This window comes from Lepus europaeus, chromosome 5 (genome assembly GCF_033115175.1).
Source record: "Lepus europaeus isolate LE1 chromosome 5, mLepTim1.pri, whole genome shotgun sequence".
NCBI classification, from domain to species: Eukaryota; Metazoa; Chordata; class Mammalia; order Lagomorpha; family Leporidae; genus Lepus; species Lepus europaeus.
This window is the reverse complement of record NC_084831.1, coordinates 178,996-202,785: the sequence shown is the minus strand read 5'-3', so window position 1 is coordinate 202,785 and position 23,790 is coordinate 178,996. Positions and strand designations below refer to the sequence as shown.

Here is a 23,790-nt window from a genome sequence, read left to right as displayed (position 1 = left end):
CCGGTGGGGTTGCAGGTGTCCCGGCTGTCACCTGGCGTGGGGGGCAGGCCTCCTCTCCTTCCTGGGTCCCGCCCCGGTGCGCTCTTCGGGAAGCTGGGACAGGTTCCTGGGCCCCCCTCGGGTGCGGGGACCTGAGGTGGGGCCGGCGCTGGGGGGGTCGTTGGAGAGCTGAGGCGGAGGACATGGGGGGAGGGGTGGGCTGGGCCTTGGCTTGCTGTCAGCCGCCGAGGAGGGCAGAGGCCACTGGTGTTGCGTGGAGACCCCGACCCCAGGCCCTGCAGCTCTCATCTCAGCGCTGCCCTGGGCAGGAAGTCTGGGGGTGCGGGAGCGCTTGACCCTGCGCCCCGCAGGCCCAGGGGAACCAGTCCCGGGCCAGGCCGTGGGAACCCGCGGGACTGTGGGGACCCTCGAGGGTCCTGGACGCGGGCGCAGGCCGGGACCCCGAAGGCAGCCGACGGCGAGACGGGCCCTCGGCGCGGGGTGCGCGTCCTCGGGCCGAGCCGAGACCCGCCCGATGCCCGGGACAGAGCCGCGACCGTAACAAAGTAGCCTTTATGGTCCCCGGGCGCCCGCCCTAGGAGCCCCGTGGGCTCGCGCGCTTGCGCCCCTCGCGCTCCGCCCCGGCCGCCCCGCGCGCTGGATCCCCGGAGTCCCCGCGCGGCCGCTCCGCGCCCGGGGCCCCGGACCCCCCGCCTGGGGCGCCGTCGAGACCCCGAGGGGGCGCGCGGGGCAGGGGGCGCGAGCCCCGCGGGCGCGGGTCGGCCTCGCCGTTGTGCAGGAGCACGAAGCGGCGCTGAGAGCGCAGAGGCAGCATCTTGTGGCCCAGCGAGCTCTTCTGGAAGGTCTCGAGCGCCAGGTCTGGGGGCGGGGCGGGGCGGGGCCGCCTTAGCTGGGCGCACAGGCGGGCCCGGGGCGGGGCGGGGGGCTGCGGGGGCCGGGGGCGGGGGGCGGGGGGCGGGCCGCGGGGGCCGGGGGCGGGGAGGAGGGGCGTGGTGGCTGCGGGGCCGGGGGGCGGGGTCTGCTGGCCCTCACCCAAGGTCTCGGCCACCACCTCCGGAATGACTTCCTTCAGCACTTGGCAGTTGGTGTGCAGGGCGGGGTTGGAGTTCATCTCCAGCAGCCACACCTGCGCAGGCCACAGCATCGTCCCCCCTGTCCCCGGCCCTGCCTGCCGTGGATGGAGGGTGTGGGGTCTGGCCAAAGGCCTCCTCCGCACACCCGCCCACCCAGCCCCAGGCACCTTGAAGTTCTCGTCCACCAGGAAGTCGCAGCCGATGAGGTCGAAGTAGCCAAGCTTGCACTCCAGCTTGGACTTGACCGCCAGGAAGCAGTGGGCCATGATCTGCTGCATGCGCTTCTGCGGGGGCAGCGAGCGGGTGCCCGGCCGTCAGTCACCTGTCAGTCACCCGGCCTCAGTCACCTGTCAGTCACCCGGCCATCACCTGGCTGTCAGTCACACTGGCTGTCACCCCGGTTGCCCCAGCTGTCACCCTGGCCCCAGCACACGTGCACTCTCCCAGGGTTATCCCATGCACACAGAGCGCGCCTGCCAGGGAGCAGGTGCTGGGGACAGCAGCAGGGACCGCCCGCAGCCAGAGACACCCGGGGGTGCCCAGCGCTGACGGCCAGGACACGGAGCTGGCCCTGGTTCCTCGCACTCCCCGCTTCCAGGAAAAGGAACAGCGAGCGGGCTGTACTGTGGGATGTTCCAGATTTCCTGATATTTCTTTAAAAAAAAAAAAAAAACTTACTTATTTGAAACAGTAAAGTTACAGAGAGAGGGGGAGGGAGGAAGAGAAAGAGATACCTTCCATCCACTGGTTCACTCTTCAAATGGCTGCAACAGATGGGAGTGTGCCAGGCTGAAGCCTGGTGCTTTTTCCATGTCTCCCACATGGGTGCAGGGGCCAAGCACTTGGGCCATCTTCCACTGCTTTCCCAGGCTTTTAGCAGGGACTCGAACCTGCACCCACGTGGGATGCCAGCGTCACAGGCAGCGGCTCTGCCCACTGCGCCATAGCACCAGCCCCCACAACAGTCTTAAGCAACCACCAGGTCAAAGAACACACAGAACTACTCGGGACAAATGAGAACAGAAACAGGACCCAGCAAAGCCCATGGGCGCGGCGGGAGCAGTGCTGAGGCGGCCACAGCCACGGTCAGGGCAACAGTCACCTTTGACCCCAGTGGACTACAGAGAGCAGGAGGGAGGGAGCAGCCGGAACCCCAGAGGAAAACAAACGAAACCAAGATCACAGATCAAGGGCGCCCGATGGGTCAGGCCCCGCGAAGGTGAGTGGACCCCAGGAGGACGCTGTGACCCCACAAGGACCCCTGCGAGGACCCTGCGAGGACGCTATGAGACTGGAGCAACGGGAATAGCCCCCAGGAGATGCCCAGAGTTAGCACCAGCCCGGCGCAGACCCCTCCCACCCAACATCAACAAGATGAAGCCAGAAAGACCCAGAACAGGGGCGTGGCCTGACTCACAGTGGGGTCAGCAGCACCCTGACACCAAAGCCAGAGGACACACAAGGAAAGGGGCCGAACGCACACCCACACGCACACAAAACACTCCTACCACACACATGAACACAGATCACGCCTACCACACATGCCCACGGAACAGGCCCACACAAACACATCCACCACCCCCACCCCCACACAGAACATGCCCACCACCCACATGCACACACACAGAACACACCCCCCACACACATATGGAACACACCCACCACCCACAAGAACCACACCTATCCCACACACGCACACAGGACACGCCCACCCCACACAGAACACGCACTGCTGTGCCAGCAGCGGTCCTGGGGATTCCAGTTCACTGTTGTGCCGGCAGCACCCACGGACACCAGGCAAGAGAACAAAATGAGAAGTAACCTTCGCCATTCTCAGATGACAGGACCTGAGGAACCTAATCCTAAAACATCCACACACACTCACACACACACATGCACACACATGAACGAACACCCAGGCACACACGTGCGTGCACACATATGGACACACATGCACATGCAATTAGAGCTGATAACAAATCAGCGACATCATAAGAGCGACATGCGGGGCTGTGGCGTAGCAGGTAAAGCTTCTGCCTGCAGTGCTGGCTCCAGTATAGGCGCTGGTTTGAGTCCAGGCTGCTCCACTTCCAATCCAGCTCTCTGCTATGGCCTGGGAAAGCCCAAGTCCTTGGGCCCCTGCACCTGCGTGGGAGACCCGGAAGAAGCTTCTGGCTCCTGGCTTCAGATCGGTGCAGCTCTGGCCGTTGCAGCCATCTGGGAAGTGAACCAGTGGATGGAAGACCTTTCTCTCTCTCTGTTGCTCTGCCTTTCAAATAATAAAATAATAAACTGTTCCTTAAGAATAACTTTTATGATCAAAGCACATGATCAAGAAAGTGGAAAGGCCGGCGCCGTGGCTCAATATGTTAATTCTCCGCCTGCGGTGCCAGCACCCCGGGGTTCTAGTCCTGGTCGGGGTGCCGGATTCTGTCCCGGTTGCTCCTCTTCCAGGCCAGCTCTCTGCTGTGGCCTGGGAGTGCAGTGGAGGATGGCCCGAGTGCTTGGGCCCTGCACCCCATGGGAGACCAGGAGAAGCACCAGGCTCCTGGCTTTGGATCAGTGCAGTGCACCGGCCGCAGTGGCCACTGGGGGATAAACCAATGGAAAAGGAAGACCTTTCTCTCTGTCTCTCTCTCTCACTGTCCACTCTGCCTGTCTAAAAAAAAAAAAAAAAAAAAAAAAAAAAAAGTAGAAAGACAAACACAGAATGGGGGAGAACATCGGCAAACTGCGGGTGCTCAGGGTCGTGTCCAGAATGGACAAAGACCTCTTACAACCGAGTGTAGACAACGGCACTGCACACTGTGGGCTCTGGAGAAGGCACAGACGGCCAGAAAGATGGCTCGGTGCTGCCATCAGGAAAACACGACCCAAGCCACACTGCACTCCCGTGCCGCGGGGGAAACAGCCGGTGTGGATGAGGCTGAGGAGCGGTCAGGGCGGGGGGCCGTGGTGATGGGGACAGACCCAGACTGGCAGCTCTGCCTGCCCCTTGCCTCTCATACTTTCACGACAATTTTCTAAGTGAGACGTAAGTGTTGCCGCATGGCCCCGCGATCCAGCCCCGGCTGTGCTCTCAAGAGAACCGAACTCATTCCTTCCACACCCTAGCTTGTCCTCCAGCGGGCATAGGCCCCGGGCTCTGCAGCAGGGGCTGGGGGGGCATGGCAAGCCTGCACGCTGACCGAGCAGGTGGAGAGGGACAGGGCCAGCCCACACACTGACCGAGGAGATGGGGAAGGACACGGCCAGCCCGCATGCTGACCGAGCAGGTGGGGAGGGACACGGCCAGCCCGCACGCTGACCGAGCAGGCGGGGAGGGACACGGCCAGCCCCCACAGGACTCATTTTTGGGGCAACAGAAGTTCGGTGGTGATGGCTGCACAGTTCTGTGAACACAGGAGAGACCACTGACCCGGTCCATCTTCTGGGAACTGTTATCAGGGGAGAGACACGGGACAAGCACAGGGGCCATAGCTGCATACACTGCCGTGCCCAGGGAGCCTGTTTCAGCGCCAGCCTCATGCCCAGCCGCTCAGCCACCCTGACCACCTTGGCTGGGCCTCGGAGCATCCACCAGGAGGCGGAGACTCAGAAGCGAGACACCTGGGCGCTGAGCTGCCCGGCTCCAGGGTCCACAAGGGCACCCCTGCTGGTCCCCTCTGCCCCCTGCTGGGACGGCAGGATCCCCACAGAGCCCATGTCGCATTCCCACATCTGTACACACGCACACACACATACACACGTGTGTGCACATGGCCACCGCGGACGCACTGTGAAGGTGGTGAGCACCCAGTCTCGGGGCAGGCCCGGGGTCTTGCTGAACTTGCTGTTGATGTAGTGGTTGAGGTGGTCCATGCTCCACACCGTGTCTTCCTTGAGCAGCAGGTACAAGGGGCTCTTCTTCTGCATGAACTGGAGGGGCGGGTGCGGGACCTGGAGGCCAGCACCCAGACACCCAGGGCTCCTGACCCAGCACCCCGGGGACCCTGCCCGGGAGCCCTGGCACTGCCAGAGACCCCCGTCCACAGGCCCCCTTCTCCACTGAGGTCCTCTCGAAGCCCCTGGCCAGGTTAGAGGCTACCAGCCAGGACCCCTTCTCTCAGTTCCCAGGCAGGAAGCCCCTCCCCTGAGCTTATGGGGGCCCTCACCTAGAAGGGGAGGTCCCTCACCTGGTTGGTCAAGTGGCCGCTGAGGTCACTGGAGTCGGGGTCATAGAGGCTTAGGGTGAGGCGGGCGTAGCCGTGGCCGAAAAACACCATGTGGGGCACGGCGCAGGCAATGAGCAGGTAGGCACGCACATCAAACTTCTTCCCGTCCAGGAGCAGTGGGTTCTGGATGTACCTGGGGGCACCACGGGGGCTGCAGGGGTCAGGCCGCTACCTGGCCCGGGAGGTTTCTTTGGGGCCTCTGCCCCTGTCCCAGGTGTGCCTGACTGAGCTGCAGCCGTGGTGAGGGTTGGGGTGGGGAAGAGGAAGAGGAAGGCTCTGGGTTCTTCACATGTCTGGGGCACCGCAGGCCACAGCGCCCACAGCGGGGAGGAGGGAGGAAGGACCCCTGTGGGGCAGGTGGGAGGTGAGGTCGGCCGCAGCCAGAGCCAGGCCCACGCCGGCCAGGGCTGAGGTCCGGTGGACTTTTCTGAAGCCGGCCCTGAACCCCCGGCTCCCATGGGCAGCTCAGGGTCTGAGCTCAGCCCAAGGATAAGAGCCATGGGGTACTCTCGGGAAGGGAAGGGGCTGGGCAGGGGCCGGGAAGGCTGGTGTGGGGGACCTGAGCAGCCCAGGCCACCTGCGGCACAGAGGAGCAAACTCACCCAGCCCTCCTTGGTCCTGAGCCCATGGCTGTGGCCCTGGGCAGATGGGACCCCACCCCTGCAGCAGCTCCAGGCCCTCACCTCTGCACCACCCGTGCCTGGGGCGCCCGGAAGGGCATCTTGCGGGAGCTGGTGTCCTCCTCCCCACTCTGGGCCTTGGCCTGCAGGGCGGCGACATCGTCCTGGCTCCTGAGCAGGAAGATGCCTCGGCCCTGGTTGGAGGCCGTGGGCTTGCAGATCCACACCTGGGTCTCTGCGGAGAGTGGCCCTCAGCCCCGGCCCTGACTGCCCGGGCTGCGTCCTGCCCCCGCCGGCCCGACCTCACCATCGAACAGCGAGAAGAAGGCCTGGCGCTCCTCCCGGACGTCCAGGCGGTAGGTCTCCGGGAAAAAGTCCTCCATCTTCAGGGCCCTGGACAGCGGGGTTGTGGGCAGGGCAGCCCTCAGGGGCGGGAGGGATGGCCAGGCGGGGTGCGGGGGAGCAGTGTCCCTGCCTCTTGGGGCCCCTTCCCCAGTGCTGGGACAGCGCTGCCTGCCCTGGGTGGCCAGTGGACCTGCGTGAACTGGGCCAGGCCTCTCCCTGCCCACCCTGCCCTCCCCAGCTAACACCAGGCCCCCTCTGGCCAGCCCCCTCCCCCGGCACTGGGCTGGAAGCATCTACCTCGGGGGCTCGTGGTGTCCGGGGCTGCCCCACGGAAGCTCCACCAGAGAGGCAAGCCCCGAACCCCAGGTGTGCACCGGGAGCACAGGGGACCCTGGCTGGCGTTGGGAGGAGGGTCTGAAGAGGGGGAGGGGTGGGGAAGAGCCTTTGAATGGGAGCAGACAGACAGGGGCTGCGTGGTGGACACCTGAGGGCGATCAGTCCAGCTGCAGGGTGGGAGGGCGGGCTGCGGGGTGGGGGCTGTGGGAAGGTGGGGGCGGGGCAGGCGCATTCCAGAACAGGTGCCCGGCTCACCTGGCCTGTGAACCGGGGCCTGGCTGGTGGACCTTGCTGGAGACGCGGGCGTACTCCCGCAGGGCGCTGAGCAGCCCGATCTTAGTGGTCAGCAGCTTGTTGTTGGGCAGCTGGAACAGTAGCTGCTCGCCTGTGGCGCGGAGGAAGTGCGGGACTGCACAGGTGCCGGCCTCGAACCCCTCCCGCAGGTGCGCCCCCCCGGCCCCCCCCCCGCAGGTGCGCCCCCCCGGCCCCCTTCCCACAGGTGCCCCTCCAGGCCCCCCTCCCGCAGGTGCGCCCCCCCGGCCACCCCCCGCAGGTGCGCCCCCCCGGCCCCCTTCCCGCAGGTGCCCCTCCCGGCCCCCCCCCCCGCAGGTGCGCCCCCCCGGCCCCCTTCCCGCAGGTGCCCCTCCCGGCCCCCCTCCCGCAGGTGCGACCCCCCGGCCCCCCTCCCGCAGGTGCGCCCCCCCCGGCCCCCCTCCCGCAGGTGCGCCCCCCCCGGCCCCCCTCCCGCAGGTGCGCCCCCGCGGCCCCCCCTCCCGCAGGTGCGCCCCCCGGCCCCCCCCGCAGGTGCCCCCCCGGCCCCCCCCCCGCAGGTGCGCCCCCGCGGCCCCCCCTCCCGCAGGTGCGCCCCCGCGGCCCCCCCTCCCGCAGGTGCACCCCCCCCGGCCCCCCCTCCCGCAGGTGCGCCCCCCCCGGCCCCCCTCCCGCAGGTGCGCCCCCCGGCCCCCCCCGCAGGTGCGCCCCCCCGGCCCCCCCCCCCGCAGGTGCGCCCCCGCGGCCCCCCCCTCCCGCAGGTGCGCCCCCGCGGCCCCCCCTCCCGCAGGTGCGCCCCCCCCGGCCCCCCTCCCGCAGGTGCGCCCCCCCGGCCCCCCTCCCGCAGGTGCGCCCCCCCGGCCCCCCTCCCGCAGGTGCGCCCCCGCGGCCCCCCCTCCCGCAGGTGCGCCCCCCCGGCCCCCTTCCCGCAGGTGCCCCTCCCGGCCCCCCCCCCGCAGGTGCGCCCCCCCGGCCCCCTTCCCGCAGGTGCCCCTCCCGGCCCCCCTCCCGCAGGTGCGACCCCCCGGCCCCCCTCCCGCAGGTGCGCCCCCCCCGGCCCCCCTCCCGCAGGTGCGCCCCCCCCGGCCCCCCTCCCGCAGGTGCGCCCCCGCGGCCCCCCCTCCCGCAGGTGCGCCCCCCGGCCCCCCCCCCGCAGGTGCCCCCCCGGCCCCCCCCGCAGGTGCGCCACCCCCGGCCCCCCCCCGCAGGTGCGCCCCCCCGGCCCCCCCCCCGCAGGTGCGCCCCCGCGGCCCCCCCCTCCCGCAGGTGCGCCCCCGCGGCCCCCCCTCCCGCAGGTGCGCCCCCCCCGGCCCCCCTCCCGCAGGTGCGCCCCCCCCCGGCCCCCCTCCCACAGGTGCGCCCCCCCGGCCCCCTCCCGCAGGTGCGCCCCCCCCCGGCCCCCCTCCCGCAGGTGCGCCCCCCCCGGCCCCCCTCCCGCAGGTGCGCCCCCCGGCCCCCCCCCTCCCGCAGGTGCGCCCCCGCGGCCCCCCCTCCCGCAGGTGCGCCCCCGCGGCCCCCCCCTCCCGCAGGTGCGCCCCCGCGGCCCCCCTCCCGCAGGGGCGCCCCCCGGCCCCCTCCCGCAGGTGCGCCCCCCCCGGCCCCCCTCCCGCAGGTGCGCCCCCCGGCCCCCCCCCGCAGGTGCCCCCCCGGCCCCCCCCAGGTACCTTCCCGGAAGCTGCAGTAGCTGTCCCTGCGCTTCACCTCGCACCACTTGAGCTTGTAGTCCGCGCAGCGGCCGTCCTGCGTGCGCCGCCAGCCCTTGCCGGTGCAGTAGGCGCTGATTCTGCGGGACGGGCGCGGGCACGCGCGTGGGGGGCGGGGCCGCGCGGGAGGAGGGCCTCGGGGGGAGGGGCCGCGTGCGAGGCGGGGCCGCGGGGGCGGGGTCGCGTGGGATGAGGGGTCCAGGGGCGGGGCGCGGTGACTGACGGGTGTGGGAGGAGGGCCCCGGGGGCGGGGCCTGGGGAGGAGGGTCCCCCCGGGGGGGGGGCGGGGGGCGGTGACTGACGGACGTGGGAGGAGAGTCCCACGGTGGGGCTCCCCCACTCACATTGCGGCCCCGTTGGTGCCTCCGATGTAAAAGAAGGGCCCCTGTCCCACGCTGGGTGGCTGCCCCCCCTGGGCAGCGGCCGCGGGCAGGGCGGCGCCAGCGTTGTCCGGGTGGTCTGAGGGCAGGTGGAGGTCAGACACGCAAGCCGCTGTGCGGCCAGGACCCCTGAACCTCCCAGCCCTGGCGGCCCCCACCTGCATCTTGGCCCTGCGCCGACAGGAGCCCCTGGTCTCGGCCGCTGCCCATCCGTCTCCCGGGGGCCCAGCCTGTGCAGGGGCGGATCTGGTGGGTGGGGGCACCCATCTGTCGGGCCAAGCCCAGCCCACGTCCAGCTGCACCCGGGCTCTCACCCCAGCCCCTGCCTCAATGCGGCTTGCAACTGACCAGAGCCTGAGGGTGACAGTGACCAGGAGTGGGCAGGGCTGGGGAGTGAGGCCAAGTGGGGGCACACACGGCGCTGGGGCCTGCCTGGAGGGCCGGGGTCACAATGTCCATGACGATGTCATGAGTGACCCAAGCCGCTGTCAGGCTGGGGCTGTGGGGCGGCATCATGGGGTGGGGTGGGGGCCCCTGGCCATGAGGCTGCCTAGCGGTCACCTGGTACCCTGGCCCGGCACCGGCACAGCCTGGACCGCCTGCTCCTCTTGGCGCTGAGCTGGGCCCGTGTGGACGGTCTCCGGCAGTGGATGAACCGGGTGCGGCTGCGGCCAGCCGGCTTGGGGGCACCGGGCCGAGAGCCCCGCTGGGAAGACGGGACCCCCACTCTCCTGCGGGACCTCTGGGCAGCCCGTGGACCCAGCCTCTGGACGGGGCACAACATAGGGCACCCCCTGCCAGGGGAAAGGCATCTCCCAGGGGGCTGGATGGGGGCCTCCCCCCGGGGCCGGCTCCCGACCCCACGGTGGCTGTGGGGCCGGGCGGCCCGTGCTGCCGAGGTACCCTCCTCTGAGTCGGATCTCTGCGGGGCGAGGCCTGCCTTGCCAGGCCCGTCCATCTGGCCTCGAGGAGCGTGGTCTGGCTGTCGGCTGCAAGGAGGCCATGGTCAGGGGTCGGAGGACTGGGGCATCCTGAGCGGCACCCCGCCTGCCACTGCCGTCCCTGTGGCTGCCTGGCCCCACGGCCCGACCCCTGGGTCTGGTCCCCAGGTGCCACCTTTGCAGCATGTCAGGGAACCTGTGGCCACTTCCTGGCCTGCGAGTCCATGGGTGGCCTGCTGGGGGAGAGGACTATCTGCAGGTCTGAAAGAAAGCAAGCAGTGGGGATGCTGGGGTGGCTGGGAGGGGCCTGGGGCCTGGTCCCGAGCGAATCCCTGGGCAGCCAGGAGATGCCTGCCGAATGGTGGTGATGCAGGTGCCCGTGGCTTCTGCCCCCAGAGTGGCAGCGAAGGAGCTGCCCGGCTCCAGGCACTGGGAGGATGGGGCCAGGCCTGGAGCAGCCAGAACCGAGGCTGGTGGGCACCCAGGGCAGGGTGGGGGTGAGGGCAGAAGCTGGGAGCTCCCCACACAGGAGGGCCGGGTATGGGCGCTGGACCTGGCCTGCAGGGCCTGACGATGGGGCAGAAGATCAGTGAGACCCCCCAACACCCTGCTCCGAAGAGTCCTGCTGGGACGTTGGGGCCCCCAAGACGCCGCTGAGCAGTGCCCAGAGCCCAAGCTTCTTAGGGAGGAGTTCCAAGTGGGAGCCGTAGAATGACACGGACACAGCTGGACACACGCAGAGGCACACAGGGACACAGGCACACGTGGACACACGGGCACACACAGACATGTGTACAGACATGTATGCTTAGACACGCGTGGACACTCAGACACAAGTACACAGAGAGAGACACAGGCACAGACACAAGCTGACACGCCCCGACACACAGGGACACACACACAGAGGACAAGTACAGAGACGCGTGGAGGAAGATGGGTGGCGGTGGGCATCATGGATGCTGATGGAGGGGTGAGCTGGGAGGGTGTGGGCAGGGATGCTCCCCCAGGCTCCAGCTGGGCACTGTAAACACGGGAACAGTGAGGAGTAACCAGCAGGGTCCTGTCTAGCAGGTTGTGCAAAGGGGACCCCCTGGGACAGGAAGGGCCCAGTTCCAGCCCCGCCCAGGGCCCTGCGAGCACTGTGGGGGTGTCGCGAGGTGTGGCGGGAGGGAGGCCGCAGGAGGGTCCTGGTCAGAACCCTGGAGCTGTGCACCTGGTGGGGCAGCCGAGGTGGGAGGGGGTGGGCGGGGCTTCGGGAGGTGACGTCGCGGGCGGGGCGGGGCGGGCGCGGGGCCTCGGGAGGGCCTCCGTGCTTGGGGCTCAGCCTCGCCTGCAGGTGCAGGGGTTTCGGCCGGCGCCTGCAATAGGCAGGCCGGATGAGCTGCTCAGCGCCGGGCAGGCGGGAGGAGGAGGGTCCAGGGATGAGGGCCCTGGAGGCCTGGGTTCGCCCTGGCCGTGGCCGGAGGAGCCCCAGGCGGCCTCGGTTCTTCCGTCGCTCGCACGCCAGTTTCCTGAGTGGACTGCATGGTTACTTCCTGTACACACTGTGGGCAGCACCACCAGGCGGAGGACGCAGGGGCCCAAGAGTCAGGAGCCCCAGGCGCCACTGCCCCGGAGGCCACGGCAGCCGGAAACCACCTGGCGTGGTTCGCGGGGGCGAGGCCTGGCCCTGCGGAGGGCGGCCGTGGACCTGCTGCCGAGCCGGCGGGGCAAACTCTAGGTTTTTACCTGGTGAAATGGGCGAGCAGGAGGCCGCCCCCTGGGAAGGGACACACGAAGTATTTCCAGACCTGGGAACAAGTGACCAGAGGCCGCGCACGGATCAGCCTCTGCCCACACTGCCATGGGCTCTGAGGAGCTGCCATGCGTGGAAGCCAGCGCCTTCTGGCCAGGGACTGCGAGGGACACGGGGCCCGCCGGCTTCAGGGAGACAGGAGGCAGGTGGTTCTGAGAGTGCCCAGTCCAGCCCAGCCCAGCCGCCCCACCCCGTCCCTGCCCACTCTCCTCCCCTGCTGGCCTTCTGCTCCTAGGCAGGGTTCCAAGAGGGGCCCAGGTCTGGTGTCCGAGGGGGCGCGGGAGCGCAGGTGCAGACTGGTGGCCGGCCTTTCCCTCTTACCTGCCTGGCAAGGTTGTGAGAGCCCTCTGCTGGACACAACAGTGGTGACCTGGCAACTGTCTCCAAGCAATGGTTACCTGGCAACCGTGATCCAGCAGAGCCCTGAGGGTTTTAGGTGGACTGCGCAGGGGTCTCTAACCCTTGGGTGCACCCCCACTGCTGGGGTCATGACCTCTGACCCTCACCTGGTTCTTATGTTGTCCTCATGACCCTCCAGGGTGACCCCAAGAGGTCCTCCGTCCACTGGTTCAGTCTTCAAATGGCCGAAGCCAGGAGCCTGGAGCTCCATCGGGTCCTAACCACTAAGCCAAACGCTCACACCTAGAGTGCTTTTATTTATTTATTTATTTATTTTTTATTATTTTTTTGACAGGCAGAGTTAGAGAGAGACAGAGAGAAAGGTCTTCCTTTTTTCGTTGATTCACCCACCAAGTGGCCACCACAGCTGGCGCGTTGCGGCCGGTGCGCTGTGCCGATCCGAAGCCAGGAGCCAGGCGCTTTCCCTTGTCTCCCATGCGGGTGCAGGGCCCAAGCACTCAGGCCATCCTCCACTGCCCTCCCGGGCCACAGCAGAGAGCTGGACTGGAAGAGGGGCAGCCGGGACAAGAACTCGGCACCCATATGGGATGCTGGCACCACAGGCGGAGGATTAACCAAGTGAGCCATGGCGCCGGCCCCTTATTTATTTTAAAAAGATTTATTTATTTTTATTTATTTTTTATTTTTTATTTTATTTTTTTGACAGGCAGAGTGGACAGTGAGAGAGAGAGACAGAGAGAAAGGTCTTCCTTTTGCCGTTGGTTCACCCTCCAATGGCCGCCGCGGTAGGCGCGCTGCGGCCGGCGCACTGCGCTGATCCGATGGCAGGAGCCAGGTGCTTCTCCTGGTCTCCCATGGGGTGCAGGGCCCAAGGACTTGGGCCATCCTCCACTGCACTCCCTGGCCACAGCAGAGAGCTGGCCTGGAAGAGGGGCAACTGGGACAGGATCGGTGCCCCGACCGGGACTAGAACCCGGTGTGCCGGCGCAGCAAGGCGGAGGATTAGCCTATTGAGCCGCGGCGCCGGCCAAGATTTATTTATTTTTGACAGGCAGAGTGGACAGTGAGAGAGACAGACAGAGAGAAAGGTCTTCCTTTACCATTGGTTCACCCTCCAATGGCCGCTGCAGCTGGCGCACCGCACTGATCCGAAGCCAGGAGCCAGGCGCTTCTCCTGGTCTCCCATGGGGTGCAGGGCCCAAGGACTTGGGCCATCCTCCACTGCACTCCCGGGCCACAGCAGAGAGCTGGCCTGGAAGAGGGGCAACCGGGACAGAATCTGGCGCCCTGACCAGGACTAGAACACGAGGTGCCGGCACTGCAGGCGGAGGATTAGCCTAGTGAGCCGCAGCGCCAGCCTATTTATTTATTTTTAAGATTTATTTATTTATTTGAGAGTTACAGAGAGAGGAGAGGCAGAGCGAGAGACGGGGGGGGGGGGGGTCTTTCATCCACTGGTTCACTCCCCAATTGGCCACAATGGCTGGAGCTGTGCCAATCCGAAGCCAGGAGCCAGGAGCTTCCTCTAGGTCTCCCATGTGGGTGCAGGGGTCCAAAGACTTGGGCCATTTTCTACTGCTTTCCCAGGCCATAGCAGAGAGCTGGATTGGAAGTGGAACAGCCAGGACTCAAACCAGTGCCCATATGAGATGCCGGCACTACAAGCGGCGGCTTTTCTTGCTAGGCCACAGCGCCGACCCCTTATTTTTTATTTTTTTAAAAGAGATTCTCTTTCAAATAAATGAGAGAGAGCACTTCCATTGGCTGGTTCACTCCTCAGATGGCTGTACCTGCCGGGGCTTGGCCAAGTGGAAACAGAGCCTGGAGCTCCTGCTGGGTGTCCCACACAGGTGTGGGGGCCCAAGCACTTGGGCCATCCTCAGCTGCTTTCCCAGGCACGTTAGCAGGGAGCAGGACAGGAAGTGGAGCAGCTGGGACTCGAACCAGTGCCCACATGGGATGGCAGCATCACAGGTGGGGTCTTATAACTGCCTGCGCCAGAACACTGGCCCTGTGTGTGGTTTCTCTGTAGCAACTTTTCCTGGCAGCCCCAGGAAATGAACCTCCCCTGGAACCCATCCTTGCCTCGAGGGTACCCCCCACTCCTCCCCACGTGGAGTTTCACCTGCTGGCCGGGGTCCACAGGGGACCACAGGGCTCCGTCTGTCCCTCTGAGAGCCCTGCCTGGAAGAGAGACCACCAAGCCAGGGCTGGGGTTCTCCCAGCCCCCACTCCCAGAGTCTGGTGGTCCCCCTGCTTCACAGAGCTTGGTGGTCCTGTCGGGGGGCCCTGGGGCAGGAGGTTTCACCCCCAGAGCAGCAGGGGTGAGGTCTCCCCATTTTCCTAGAGGGTGCTGAGCTTGGGTGGGTGAGTACCAGGGAGGGCCCTTGTCCAACCCTGCCCCGTCCATCACTTCAAGGGCCTCATCCCAGTCACCCTGGGTCCCCCATGGGGTTCTGGGGAGGGGGCCCTGCCCCTACCAAGGAAGGCACCAAAGGCTTAGACACTGAACCTGCCCTGTGTGGGTCAGGAGCTTCCTCCCCGTCCCCGCATGTGGAGAACCGCCCAGGCCTCTGTCCTCAGCTGTCTGTGCAAGGCTGCAGGTGAGCACTGGGCGTGAATAAAGTCAGGACCTGACGCAGGTATGACGTCACGACCGCTCCGTTTATTGAGGGCTCCTGAGTCGCTCTGTTGGGGTTTCTCCTAGCTGCACAGGAAGTGTGGCGCAGGCTGGAGGGGCCCTCGGAGCTGTCCAGGACACTGCCATCCCTCAGGGCACGACGGGGGGGGGTGGGCAGCGGTTAGCGCCCAGGCCCTGTCCCAGCTGCAGAGTTGAGGTCTGGGGGGTGTGACATTGCACCCAGGCACTGGGGTCAGGGGCTGGTCTGGGGATGTGTGACATCCATTCCTTGGGGAGGGGCTTCCCTCCCAGGCCTTAACACGGCCCTCACAAAGCAGCCCCAGATCTCAGGGGAAGGAGGGGGCTGGGGACAGCCAGGATGTGGGATTCTGCACGTGCCCGTCAGGGGTCACAGCCACCGTGGGATGGGGCAGTTGAGGTCCTGGAGGCCTGGGCTCGGCCCGCAGGCGGCGTGGTGAGGGTCCGGCGGACGGACGGGTTACCAGACAGTATTAGACGGCAGGACCCAGATCTAACCGTGTCTGGTAAGACGCCCGTCGGCAGGCAGCGTGGCAGAGCAGGCGGCCCTGGTGCTTGTGCTGTGCAGGGAAGGTCGGCGGCCCCCAGGCTCCCAGACCCCCTGCCGGGCTGGGGCCCCAGGCTACTGCTGGCCCAGGGATGGGTGCAAGTGCAGCCAGGAGAGGTTGCCACCTGCCCTTGCTCTCGGGTGGGTTAATGAGTAACCCCTCCCCCCAGGAGAGGCCAGCTGGGGCCTGGTGCAGGGTGGGGTTCCCAGGCCCTGCAACCGGCCTCAGATCAAAAGGGGAAGCCATGGGTAACCCTGGCCTCTGGGCTTTGGCCACATTTCCCACCCCCACGGCCCCAGGGAGGGAATGGAGACTCCTTGTCCTCAGGCTTGGAAGCCCACCCCACCTGCCCCCGCAGGCCAGGGTCCTTGGTGGAGGGGCCCCGCCTGGCAGGGAAGCCACAGCTGGAGGTGTGAGGGGGCCGCACCCCAGTACCAGGCAGCCCCACCACCCACCTGGGGAGGGCCCCGCCGCCCCCACCCATCCCAGTGTCCTGAAGCTTGGGTGGCGCCGGTGAGCGTGGGCCAGCGGTGATCATCGTTACCAGACAGTGTTAGAGCCATGCCGAGAATCCAGCACTGTCCAGTAAGATGCCCACAGAGGCCCGAGGGCAGGCCGGGCAGCCGCGGAGACCCCGAGGCCAGCCATGCTGCTTGCTCTGGAGCAGGGAGACCTTGGGCCACCGCTACGGCAGGTGGGCGGCAGGAAGCCAAGGGGGCTGTTGGGGAGAACTGGCCACGCGGAGGCCGGGCCAGGCGAGGTGGCTCCCGGCGAAGCCATCTGGGGCCAGGAAGCTGCAGGCTGGGTCTTCCCTCTCCAGGTGTGGCAGCTGCACCTGCTCAGGGCACTGTGGGCAGGGCCAGACACCCCAGTGCCGCTCAGCAACCCTTGCATTCTGGGGGTGCCTGGGTGGGGGAGGGGTGCCTCTGCCCGGGCCCTGGCAGGATGGGGGTGGGGGCGTGGGGGGGCGGCCCCTTTGCTGCATGCTGGGCCCCGCCGCCATCATTACCAGGCAGTATTAGAGACCAGTCACCATCCAATGCTGCCCAGTAAGATGGCCACGGCCACCCGAGGGGTCTGGGGCCGCCCACTGGGGGTCAAGGAGGGTGGGGCCCTGAGGGGGAGGAGCTACTGGAGGTGGGGGCAGGGCCACGACAGGGCAGAGCCAACTGGAGAGTGGACTTGAGCCAGGGTTTCCTGGGCCCTGTGGAAGTCCCAGGAGGTGGGGACCACAGCTGGGCCCCAGTGCCTGGGGCTAGGGCCAACACCCAAGGGGGCCTGAGGGAGAGGAGCCAGAGCCTCCTCCCAGGCCTGGACAACAGGCCCAGCCCCTGGAAGTCCCTGGTGTGCATCCATTCTTGGGTCTGAGGCTGCAAGGGCCACAGCCGTGGGTGCCCCGATGGCCAGCTCCCTGCCCAGCCATCGCCTGGCCCTCAACAGCCCAGGAGGGGTTAGAGACTGGGAGCAGAGTGGTGAGGCCTGTGCCCCTCCTCCCACTGACTCCCGGCCAGAGCTACAGGTCTGAAGGTGGGCAGGGGACAGAGGGGGCAGCCCTGTGCCTGCACCTGGCCCTTGCTGTGGGCGGTCACAGCCCGAAACACAGCTCCCAGGCGCCTGCTCAGAACCAGGAGGGCCCAGCCTGCGGCATCCCCATCTTCTCCATCCCCACCCAGGCATGCCCTCGGTTTTCTGGCACCTTCCACCCACAGAGGCTGCAGGGAGGGGCTCAGGGCCCGGCCATCTGCCCCCATCCCCGCAGGACCCAGCAGCTGAGGGACTCTGTTGGGGCTCAGGGGTCCAGCCCACTGCCCGACACCCTGCCCAGCGCTCTCATGGGCACAGGTCTGTCCCCACCCCCCCAAAATCAGAGCCTCAACCTCGCTGTTTGCAAGCTACAGGCACCAGGGCAAGGGTCTCAAGCCCCAGTCTTGGCTGCCAGGCTGGCAGGGGCTGGGGGCAGGTGCTTGGCCGCCTCCCCTCACAGCCCAGTGACACAGCCCCAGCCATGGGGACACAGGCCACACTCATTCCCGTGGCACGGCTCTGGAGCACATCTGCTGCCCGCAGTGCCCTTGGCCACACAGGAACACCGAGGGCCCAGGCTGGCCTGGCCTGACATGGGCCAGAGGGACCGGACACCAGCGTCCACTGCCCAGCAGGCTCAACCGCAACTCTGTGCTTACCTGGGGGCCTCGAGCTGTGTGGCCGGGCCCGGGACAGGCAGAGGACAAGTTCAAGGACGGAGCTCGGAGCCTGCAGGGGGCAGACGTGGCTCCAGCTTTGCTTGGCACAGGGGTGCGGGCCGACAAGAGGGAAGAGAATATGGCTGAGCCTTTCGGTGGCCGCCGGCCAGGAAGTGGAGAGCCATGCCGAGGCAGCGCCTCCCGCGCCCCCCTCAGAGCCCGCCCTACGGCCTGGTTAATCATCGGGGCTGTGGCCAGGCCCAGCGTGGGAACACCCAGGGAGGAGCCCCCCCCCTCCCCCAGCCACAGAGCCAGCGCCCGCGGGGGCACAGCCAGGGCAGGAGTGCATCCTCTGCGTGAGACTCACTCGCGGTTAACTTGCCCCAGTCTTAATGGCGAGCCCACCAAGCCCTGACACTCTCCCCGGCCCCCGTAGGGTGGCGGTGAAGGGGGAGGCCCCGTCTGCGCCCGGCTGACTCCTAGAGCAGTGTGGCTGTGTGGCCGAGCCGCCATTCCTCCTTCACCGCAGGCGGCAGGCGGCGCCCATGGTCCCTCCCCGGCCACCCTGGACACGGCTCCTCCTGGGCCGTGTGCTGTCGTCCCAAACACGCACAAGACGCCCACAGACGCCGTCTCTGCAGATCACCAGGCTTTGTCCACGCTTGGCGGCCGCAGAACTCGCTGTGCCGGACGTCGCCCTGGGAGACCCCCTGAGGGCCAGCGGGAGCACAGAGCGCAGCGAGCTGGACTGCTCGGCAGAGTGGCCGCACCCCCGCGCGGGGGCACAGGGAGCCGCCCCCACCAGATGGTGCTGCCCGAGCTGCCCCGAGCAGGGGCCACGTCCAGGCTGTCGCCACCAGCACGGCCCGGCCTACTGCTGGCCAGACGGCGGATGGAAGCCTCTCCAGGAAGTCCAGCCAGGGGCCCCACACCCACCTCCAGGCACCACCCCGGGTCGGGGGACACGGTACCTCAGATGTCAGTGGCTGCTGCAGGAAAGAAGCTTCTAGAAGATGCTGTCGCCAGGGACGGTGGGGACCGTCCACTCCCTTGGGGTCTGCCCTCCACCCGAGGCTGCAGCCCACATCCACCTGGCCCCCAGTATGTGGCCTGTGGGGCCAGGCAGCTCCCACGTCCGGCCAAGATGGCTCCACACCCGGAACCCAGCGATGTCCCAGCCCCGCGGTCCCATCCGGCCCTCGGGAGCCAAGGGCCTGCCTCACTCTGTCTGCCGATGCAGAAGCCTCCCCTCATGCCGGCTGGGGTGCCGAGGCCCATCTGTCACCGTCACCCCGTCCGTGGCAGCCACGGTGGGGCTGGCACAGCCAGGCCTCCCGCCCGCCCGCCCTTACCTGCCCAGACTGGTTCCGGCAGCCGAGAAGCAGAGCTGGAGGTCGCTCCCGCCCCCGGCCGTGGCCAGCACCGTCCCTGCACAGGGCAGGGCGCGAGCCATGCTTGGGTCTCCGCAAAGCCGGTGGGCCTGCTGGCCAGCCTTCCCCACCTGCCTAGGCGGAGCTCGCCACCAGGACAAAAGCAAGCGGGAAGCTTCTCGGCCCCTGAACAATGGGAGGGGTGGGCGGGCGCTGCCAGGGAAGAGGGGCGAGGCCCCCGCAGGCCTTACAAGGGGCCCCTCGGCCCGCCCCGCACAGGTGCCTGCTCCCCGGCGGCCAATCTCTGCTCTCGGCCGCCGACAGGTGTGTCCCCCGGGCTCCCATAGGCCGGGAGGGAGGCCGCTCGGGTGACGCAGGCCCCACACATCCCTCCCCCCCGCCTCGGCCGTGGCCCAGCGAGGCTGAACAAAAACCTGAGCACCAAAGGTGCCTCTGAGGCTGCTTCAGATGGGGCTGGGGGCCGGCCCCGCCCCCGGCTGCCATGGACGGGCAACCAGGTGGCTCGGTCAGGTCTGTGCCCGCCCCAGCAGCTGTGCCCCGCGCTGCTCCCCAAGGCGACCCCAGGATTGACTGACCGCAGACCCATGGCTGCGAGTGGGCCGCCCTCACGTAGCTCTGGGGTCTCCTGTGAGACCCCTGTGCTGGACTGGGGGCTCAGGGGGTGGAAGCCCGGTGGGCAGGGCCCCACTGAAGCTTCCAGAGGCTTTGTGTGCCTCCGGTAGGGAGCTGTTTGTTTCTGGGGCCCCCGGAGGGCACCTAACGAACCTCAGGGGCCCCAGCAATTAGCCCTGAGTTTTCCATAACGAGCTCCTGGCGGCTGCGGCCTGTCCCCCGGGCCCTCAGGCGCTGTGCCAGGCTCACTCCAGGGCTGACAAGGCTTCAGGACGACCCCGCACCCCAGAGCGCTGAGCTGGGGCAGGGGCATCTTGGCCTGGACCTTCCTCCCTCACCCCAGAGAGCACAGCCTGGGGCTTTAGCGACCTCTGACCCTCCGCCTGGCCCCCACCCCCACCGGCTGTGGAGGACATGGCGCCCCTCACCACTGCCAGGACCCCACCCACCCTGGGGTGGATTCTAGGCCCAAGCACCTGCACCACCTGTCCCGGCCTCACTGCTGAAAGCCCTCCACCGGTCTGCTGGGGCTGCACGGGCCCAGTGCAGCAGAGGGCGGCCAGAGCAGGGTCAGCCACCCATCGTGGGGCTGGGCCGGACGTGCTCACTTCAGAGAGCAAGACGCTGGCCTGGCTGACTGCCGGCTCCCAGCCCAGCAGTGGCTGCCCCGGCCCTCCCTACAGTGGGCATGGAAGAGCCAGCCGGGGAGAGGGCCTGACCGTTGAGCATGGGCAGCTTCTGCAGGACTCACAGGACAGCCCCGGCCCTGCGACCGCCTCTCCTGATGTCGAAGGCCACACCTGGCGAGATGGGACCTCCTAGCCAGCCTGCATCACAGCCACCTGACGGCAGCTCCCCACCGGGTCCTGCCAATGGCCAGCTCTGAGGCCTTGAAGCAAGGGAGGTTGCTGTGGCCAGCGCAGGTCTGTCTTGGGGCAGGCCTCAGCCCTGGGCAAGTCCCATGCCAGCATCCCCATGGGTCAGGATGTGAGTGCAGGCTCCGGTCAGGCAGGTGGTACCAGACCGGGGCTGTGGCCAGCCACCTGCTGGGTGTGCCATCGCCATGGTAGCTGGAGGGGGAGGTGGCCGGGGGGCCATGGCGGCCAAAGCCCTGCACACTGGGACCTCAGCGCAGCTGGTGTGGGGGATCCGGCCCCTGGCCCCCCACCCCAGGCCCCAGCCAGTCCAAGACCTCTGGGCGCGGTGGCAGGACAAAAGGCCTTTGTCCTCCGGCGTCCAGACCACTTTCTGCGTGGCTGCCAGCTGCAGCCACCACAGGGCCTGGGCACTGCGGGACTCAGGGCTGGGCTGGGGGTCCCACGTGCTGGAGTCACTGCTGGGAGGGGCTCAGGTTCTCAGGACAGGGCTTGCTCCAGGCCCCGACTTCATGCGGGTCCCTCAATCCCGGCCTGTGCAGCCCCCACACCTGTGACTCGGGCTGCTGGCTGCCGTGCCAGGGAAGGCGTGGGTGCCCCGGGCATGGTTTGCCTAGGACCATGTGCATCTGACCCGCTGCACGCCCCAGGCCACACTCAGCCTGGACCTCTGCTCTCACCATCCTGTCCCTGGTCCTCTGAGGTGGGCAAGGGCCTGGGGGCCGCTTGCCCCTTTGCCTGCTGGTCAGCCCGGCCTGGGCCACAGCATCCCAAGGGCAGCAGAGCCTGACCCCAGAGTTTGGGATCAAAGCAGTAGTGCAGGTTCTGCTCTGGGCACCGTCCCCTGAGGGTGCTTACTCTGAGTGGCCGAGGCCCCTCCCAGCCCGTGGCAGGACCCAGGGGCAGGTGCTTCCCGCCCCGGTGGGTGCTGCACAGGGCAGGAGGCCCCTCCTCACTCCTTTCCAGGCCCAGGCTGCTGTTGGCTGCCACAAGCCTAGGACAGGAAGCTGCCCTGTTCTGGGGACACTGCACATCCTACTGGGCTGGCCTGGGGTCCGGCAGTCAGGGCCGCTGAGCTCTGGGCCTTAGCCCTGAAGTCTGAAAACCGCTGGGCGGCCCGCTGGGCGCTGGCTGTGAGCTCAGGGGCCAGCCTGCATGTGCGTGCCTGTGTACATGTGTGTGCATGTGCGTGTCTACAGGGACCCTCCCACAACACCTGCAAACCTCAAAGGCTTCCACCCGTAAATGAGGGTGCAGCACGAGTGGGCCCTCATGCCCCTGGGCCTCCAGGAAGCCTCAAGTCGGGACTTGGGTCGTGTCCCAGGTGCCCAGTGGAAGAAAACCAAGTTGGGACAGCAGCTTCTCCCCGGACACCAAACCTACGGGCAGGTGTCCAGGTGTAGAGCTGGACACAGTGTGGGATTCCTGCACTGGGAGGACGTGGACATTGCTCGCTAGAGCCAGGGCAAGCGCAGACATGGGAGAGCCTGGCAGGGGCTCAGATCCAGCCCGAGCCGGCCGACGCCCCGTGGAGGAGAGAAGGAAACCACACAGCCATAAAGGAACCTGGTGGATCGAGAACCGGTGACGTTCAGTGCGTCGGCTCAGCAGATTGCAAAGGGCTGAAGCTGGGAACCGGAAGACGCTTGGAATAAATCAGCCGGAACAGAAGCCAGAGATTAAAGAGAAGCCCAAGGGCTGCGTGAGGACCCCGGGCAAAGCCGGGTGTGACGACGACAGGCACCGGCGGGAGGGTCGTCGGCAGCAGGGGCTGAGGGGCGATTTTCCAGAACTGCGAGCCCCGGCTCAGACTCAGAAACCCAGGACCAGTAAACCGAATCCACGCCCGAGGACCGGGTGCTGAAGGCCATCGGGCCGAGCAGGGCAGGTCCCCTGCCAGGGGCCAGCAAGACGACGGTGGACGCCTCCCGGGGACAGCGGCTCCACGGCCACCGTCAGAGGGAGGGCGTCCATCTACTGGTCAGGACCCTGTACCCCGTGTGCAGGGCCTGGGCTCAAGTCCAGTCCTGCTTCCTGCTGATGTGCCCCGGGAGGCAATGGGTGATGGCTCAGGTACCTGGGCCCCTGCACCCATGCAGGAGACCCAGACGGAGGCCTGGCCCAGCCCCGGCCATTGCAGTCATCTGGGGAGCGGTTCCACAGATGAAAGATTCTCTCTGTCTCTCTCCCTCTCTGTCCCTCCCTCCCTCTCTGTCTCTCTGCCTTTCAAATAAATAAATAAATCTTAAAAAAACAAAACAAACAAACAAAAACACAGTGGGGCTGGCCCTGGGGACAGGAGGATGCGGTGACCACATGCGTGCCTGCCCTGAGCCACAGCCATGACCCTGGCCTGGGGCCTGCTCTCTCAGGCGGGGGCAGGGCCTTGACCAGCAGTCCAGGAAGAAACACAAGCAGCCAGGGTGGGCGGGGCTTCCTGCAGGTGCCGGGGACCAGGTAGGGCCTGGCTGTGCGTGCGAGCGGGCATGAGGCCCAGGAGCCTGTGGTCACGCACCTGCCCAGGGAGAAAGAAACTAGGCCCCGCCCAGCCCAGCTGGCCCTGGCGCTTGAGGCCCTGTGAGCTTCAACCCCAAACCCAGCGGCCACTTGGAGCTCCATGGCCTGGCCCAGGTCAGTGTCCCTGCTGCCCTCAGCCTCACCCCTGTCCAGTGGGGTCTGCAGCCACCCCTGGACCCCAGCCCCACCATGCTCCACACCCACTCTGCCCCAGGCCTCTGAAGGATTGATGGGAGGGAATGAGGCCTGCTGGGCAGGCAGTGCCCCTCCCCCACCCACAGCCCCTCCAGACCCTGGGCAAGGCTGGGCTACGAGCCGGGCAGCGTGGTCTTCGTGCCCCCTCCACCTCCCTCCTCCCCATTCTGAGGCCACTGCCCTGAACCCTGTGGGCGCGTCCAGCCCCATTGGGCAGCCAGCCCATGGAAGGCTCAGTCCCGCCCAGGTCCACAGGAGTGAGGCCCAGATTTGCCTCCCAAAGCAGCAGCTCCCACATCAGCATGCTGCTTGAGGGGGAGGGGGAGAGGGCAAGGGGGAGGGAGCCACCGGTCAGAGGTGGGTGGACGATGAAGGGGCCTCCCCAGAGACCAGCCCTCTCAGCCTGGGGTCTTGGGGCAGCTGTGTGCCCTGCACTCTGGCCCTTGTCTGGCTCCCAGTGGCCTCTGAACCCTGACCTGCCTGAGTCAGGCCTAAGGGACTTGCTCCCTGCAGTCAAGACCTTGGCCTCATAGCCCCCACCCCAGCCCTGTTGTGGGCATGCAGCCCCTCTTCCGGAAGGTTCTCCCACAAGGGCATAGGCATCCTGAGGTGAACACAGATGCACCTGACCTTGTGGGAATGGGGAAGGAAGGGGGGGCGCAGGCACAGCACGAGGCCAGGGCCAGGGCCAGGGAGAAGGTCAGCTGGGTCAGCAGAGCTGAGAGCCAACAGATCCCTCCCAGGGTCCCCCTACTCCTTCCCAACCTCCCTCC

At 67.3% G+C, this 23,790-nt stretch overlaps 1 protein-coding gene across 1 annotated transcript; it reads right to left on the bottom strand.

The window, feature by feature from the left end:
* Positions 1–574: 574 nt before the first annotated feature.
* Positions 575–18,880, bottom strand: TTLL10 (tubulin tyrosine ligase like 10). The gene is given in 14 exon segments (XM_062193051.1): positions 575–858; positions 1,033–1,126; positions 1,241–1,357; positions 4,851–4,991; positions 5,249–5,420; positions 5,971–6,142; positions 6,215–6,300; positions 6,550–6,601; positions 6,809–6,973; positions 8,523–8,641; positions 8,906–9,020; positions 9,510–9,707; positions 9,845–9,930; positions 18,780–18,880. Coding segments are annotated over 14 exon segments (1,902 nt in total).
* Positions 18,881–23,790: the final 4,910 nt, after the last annotated feature.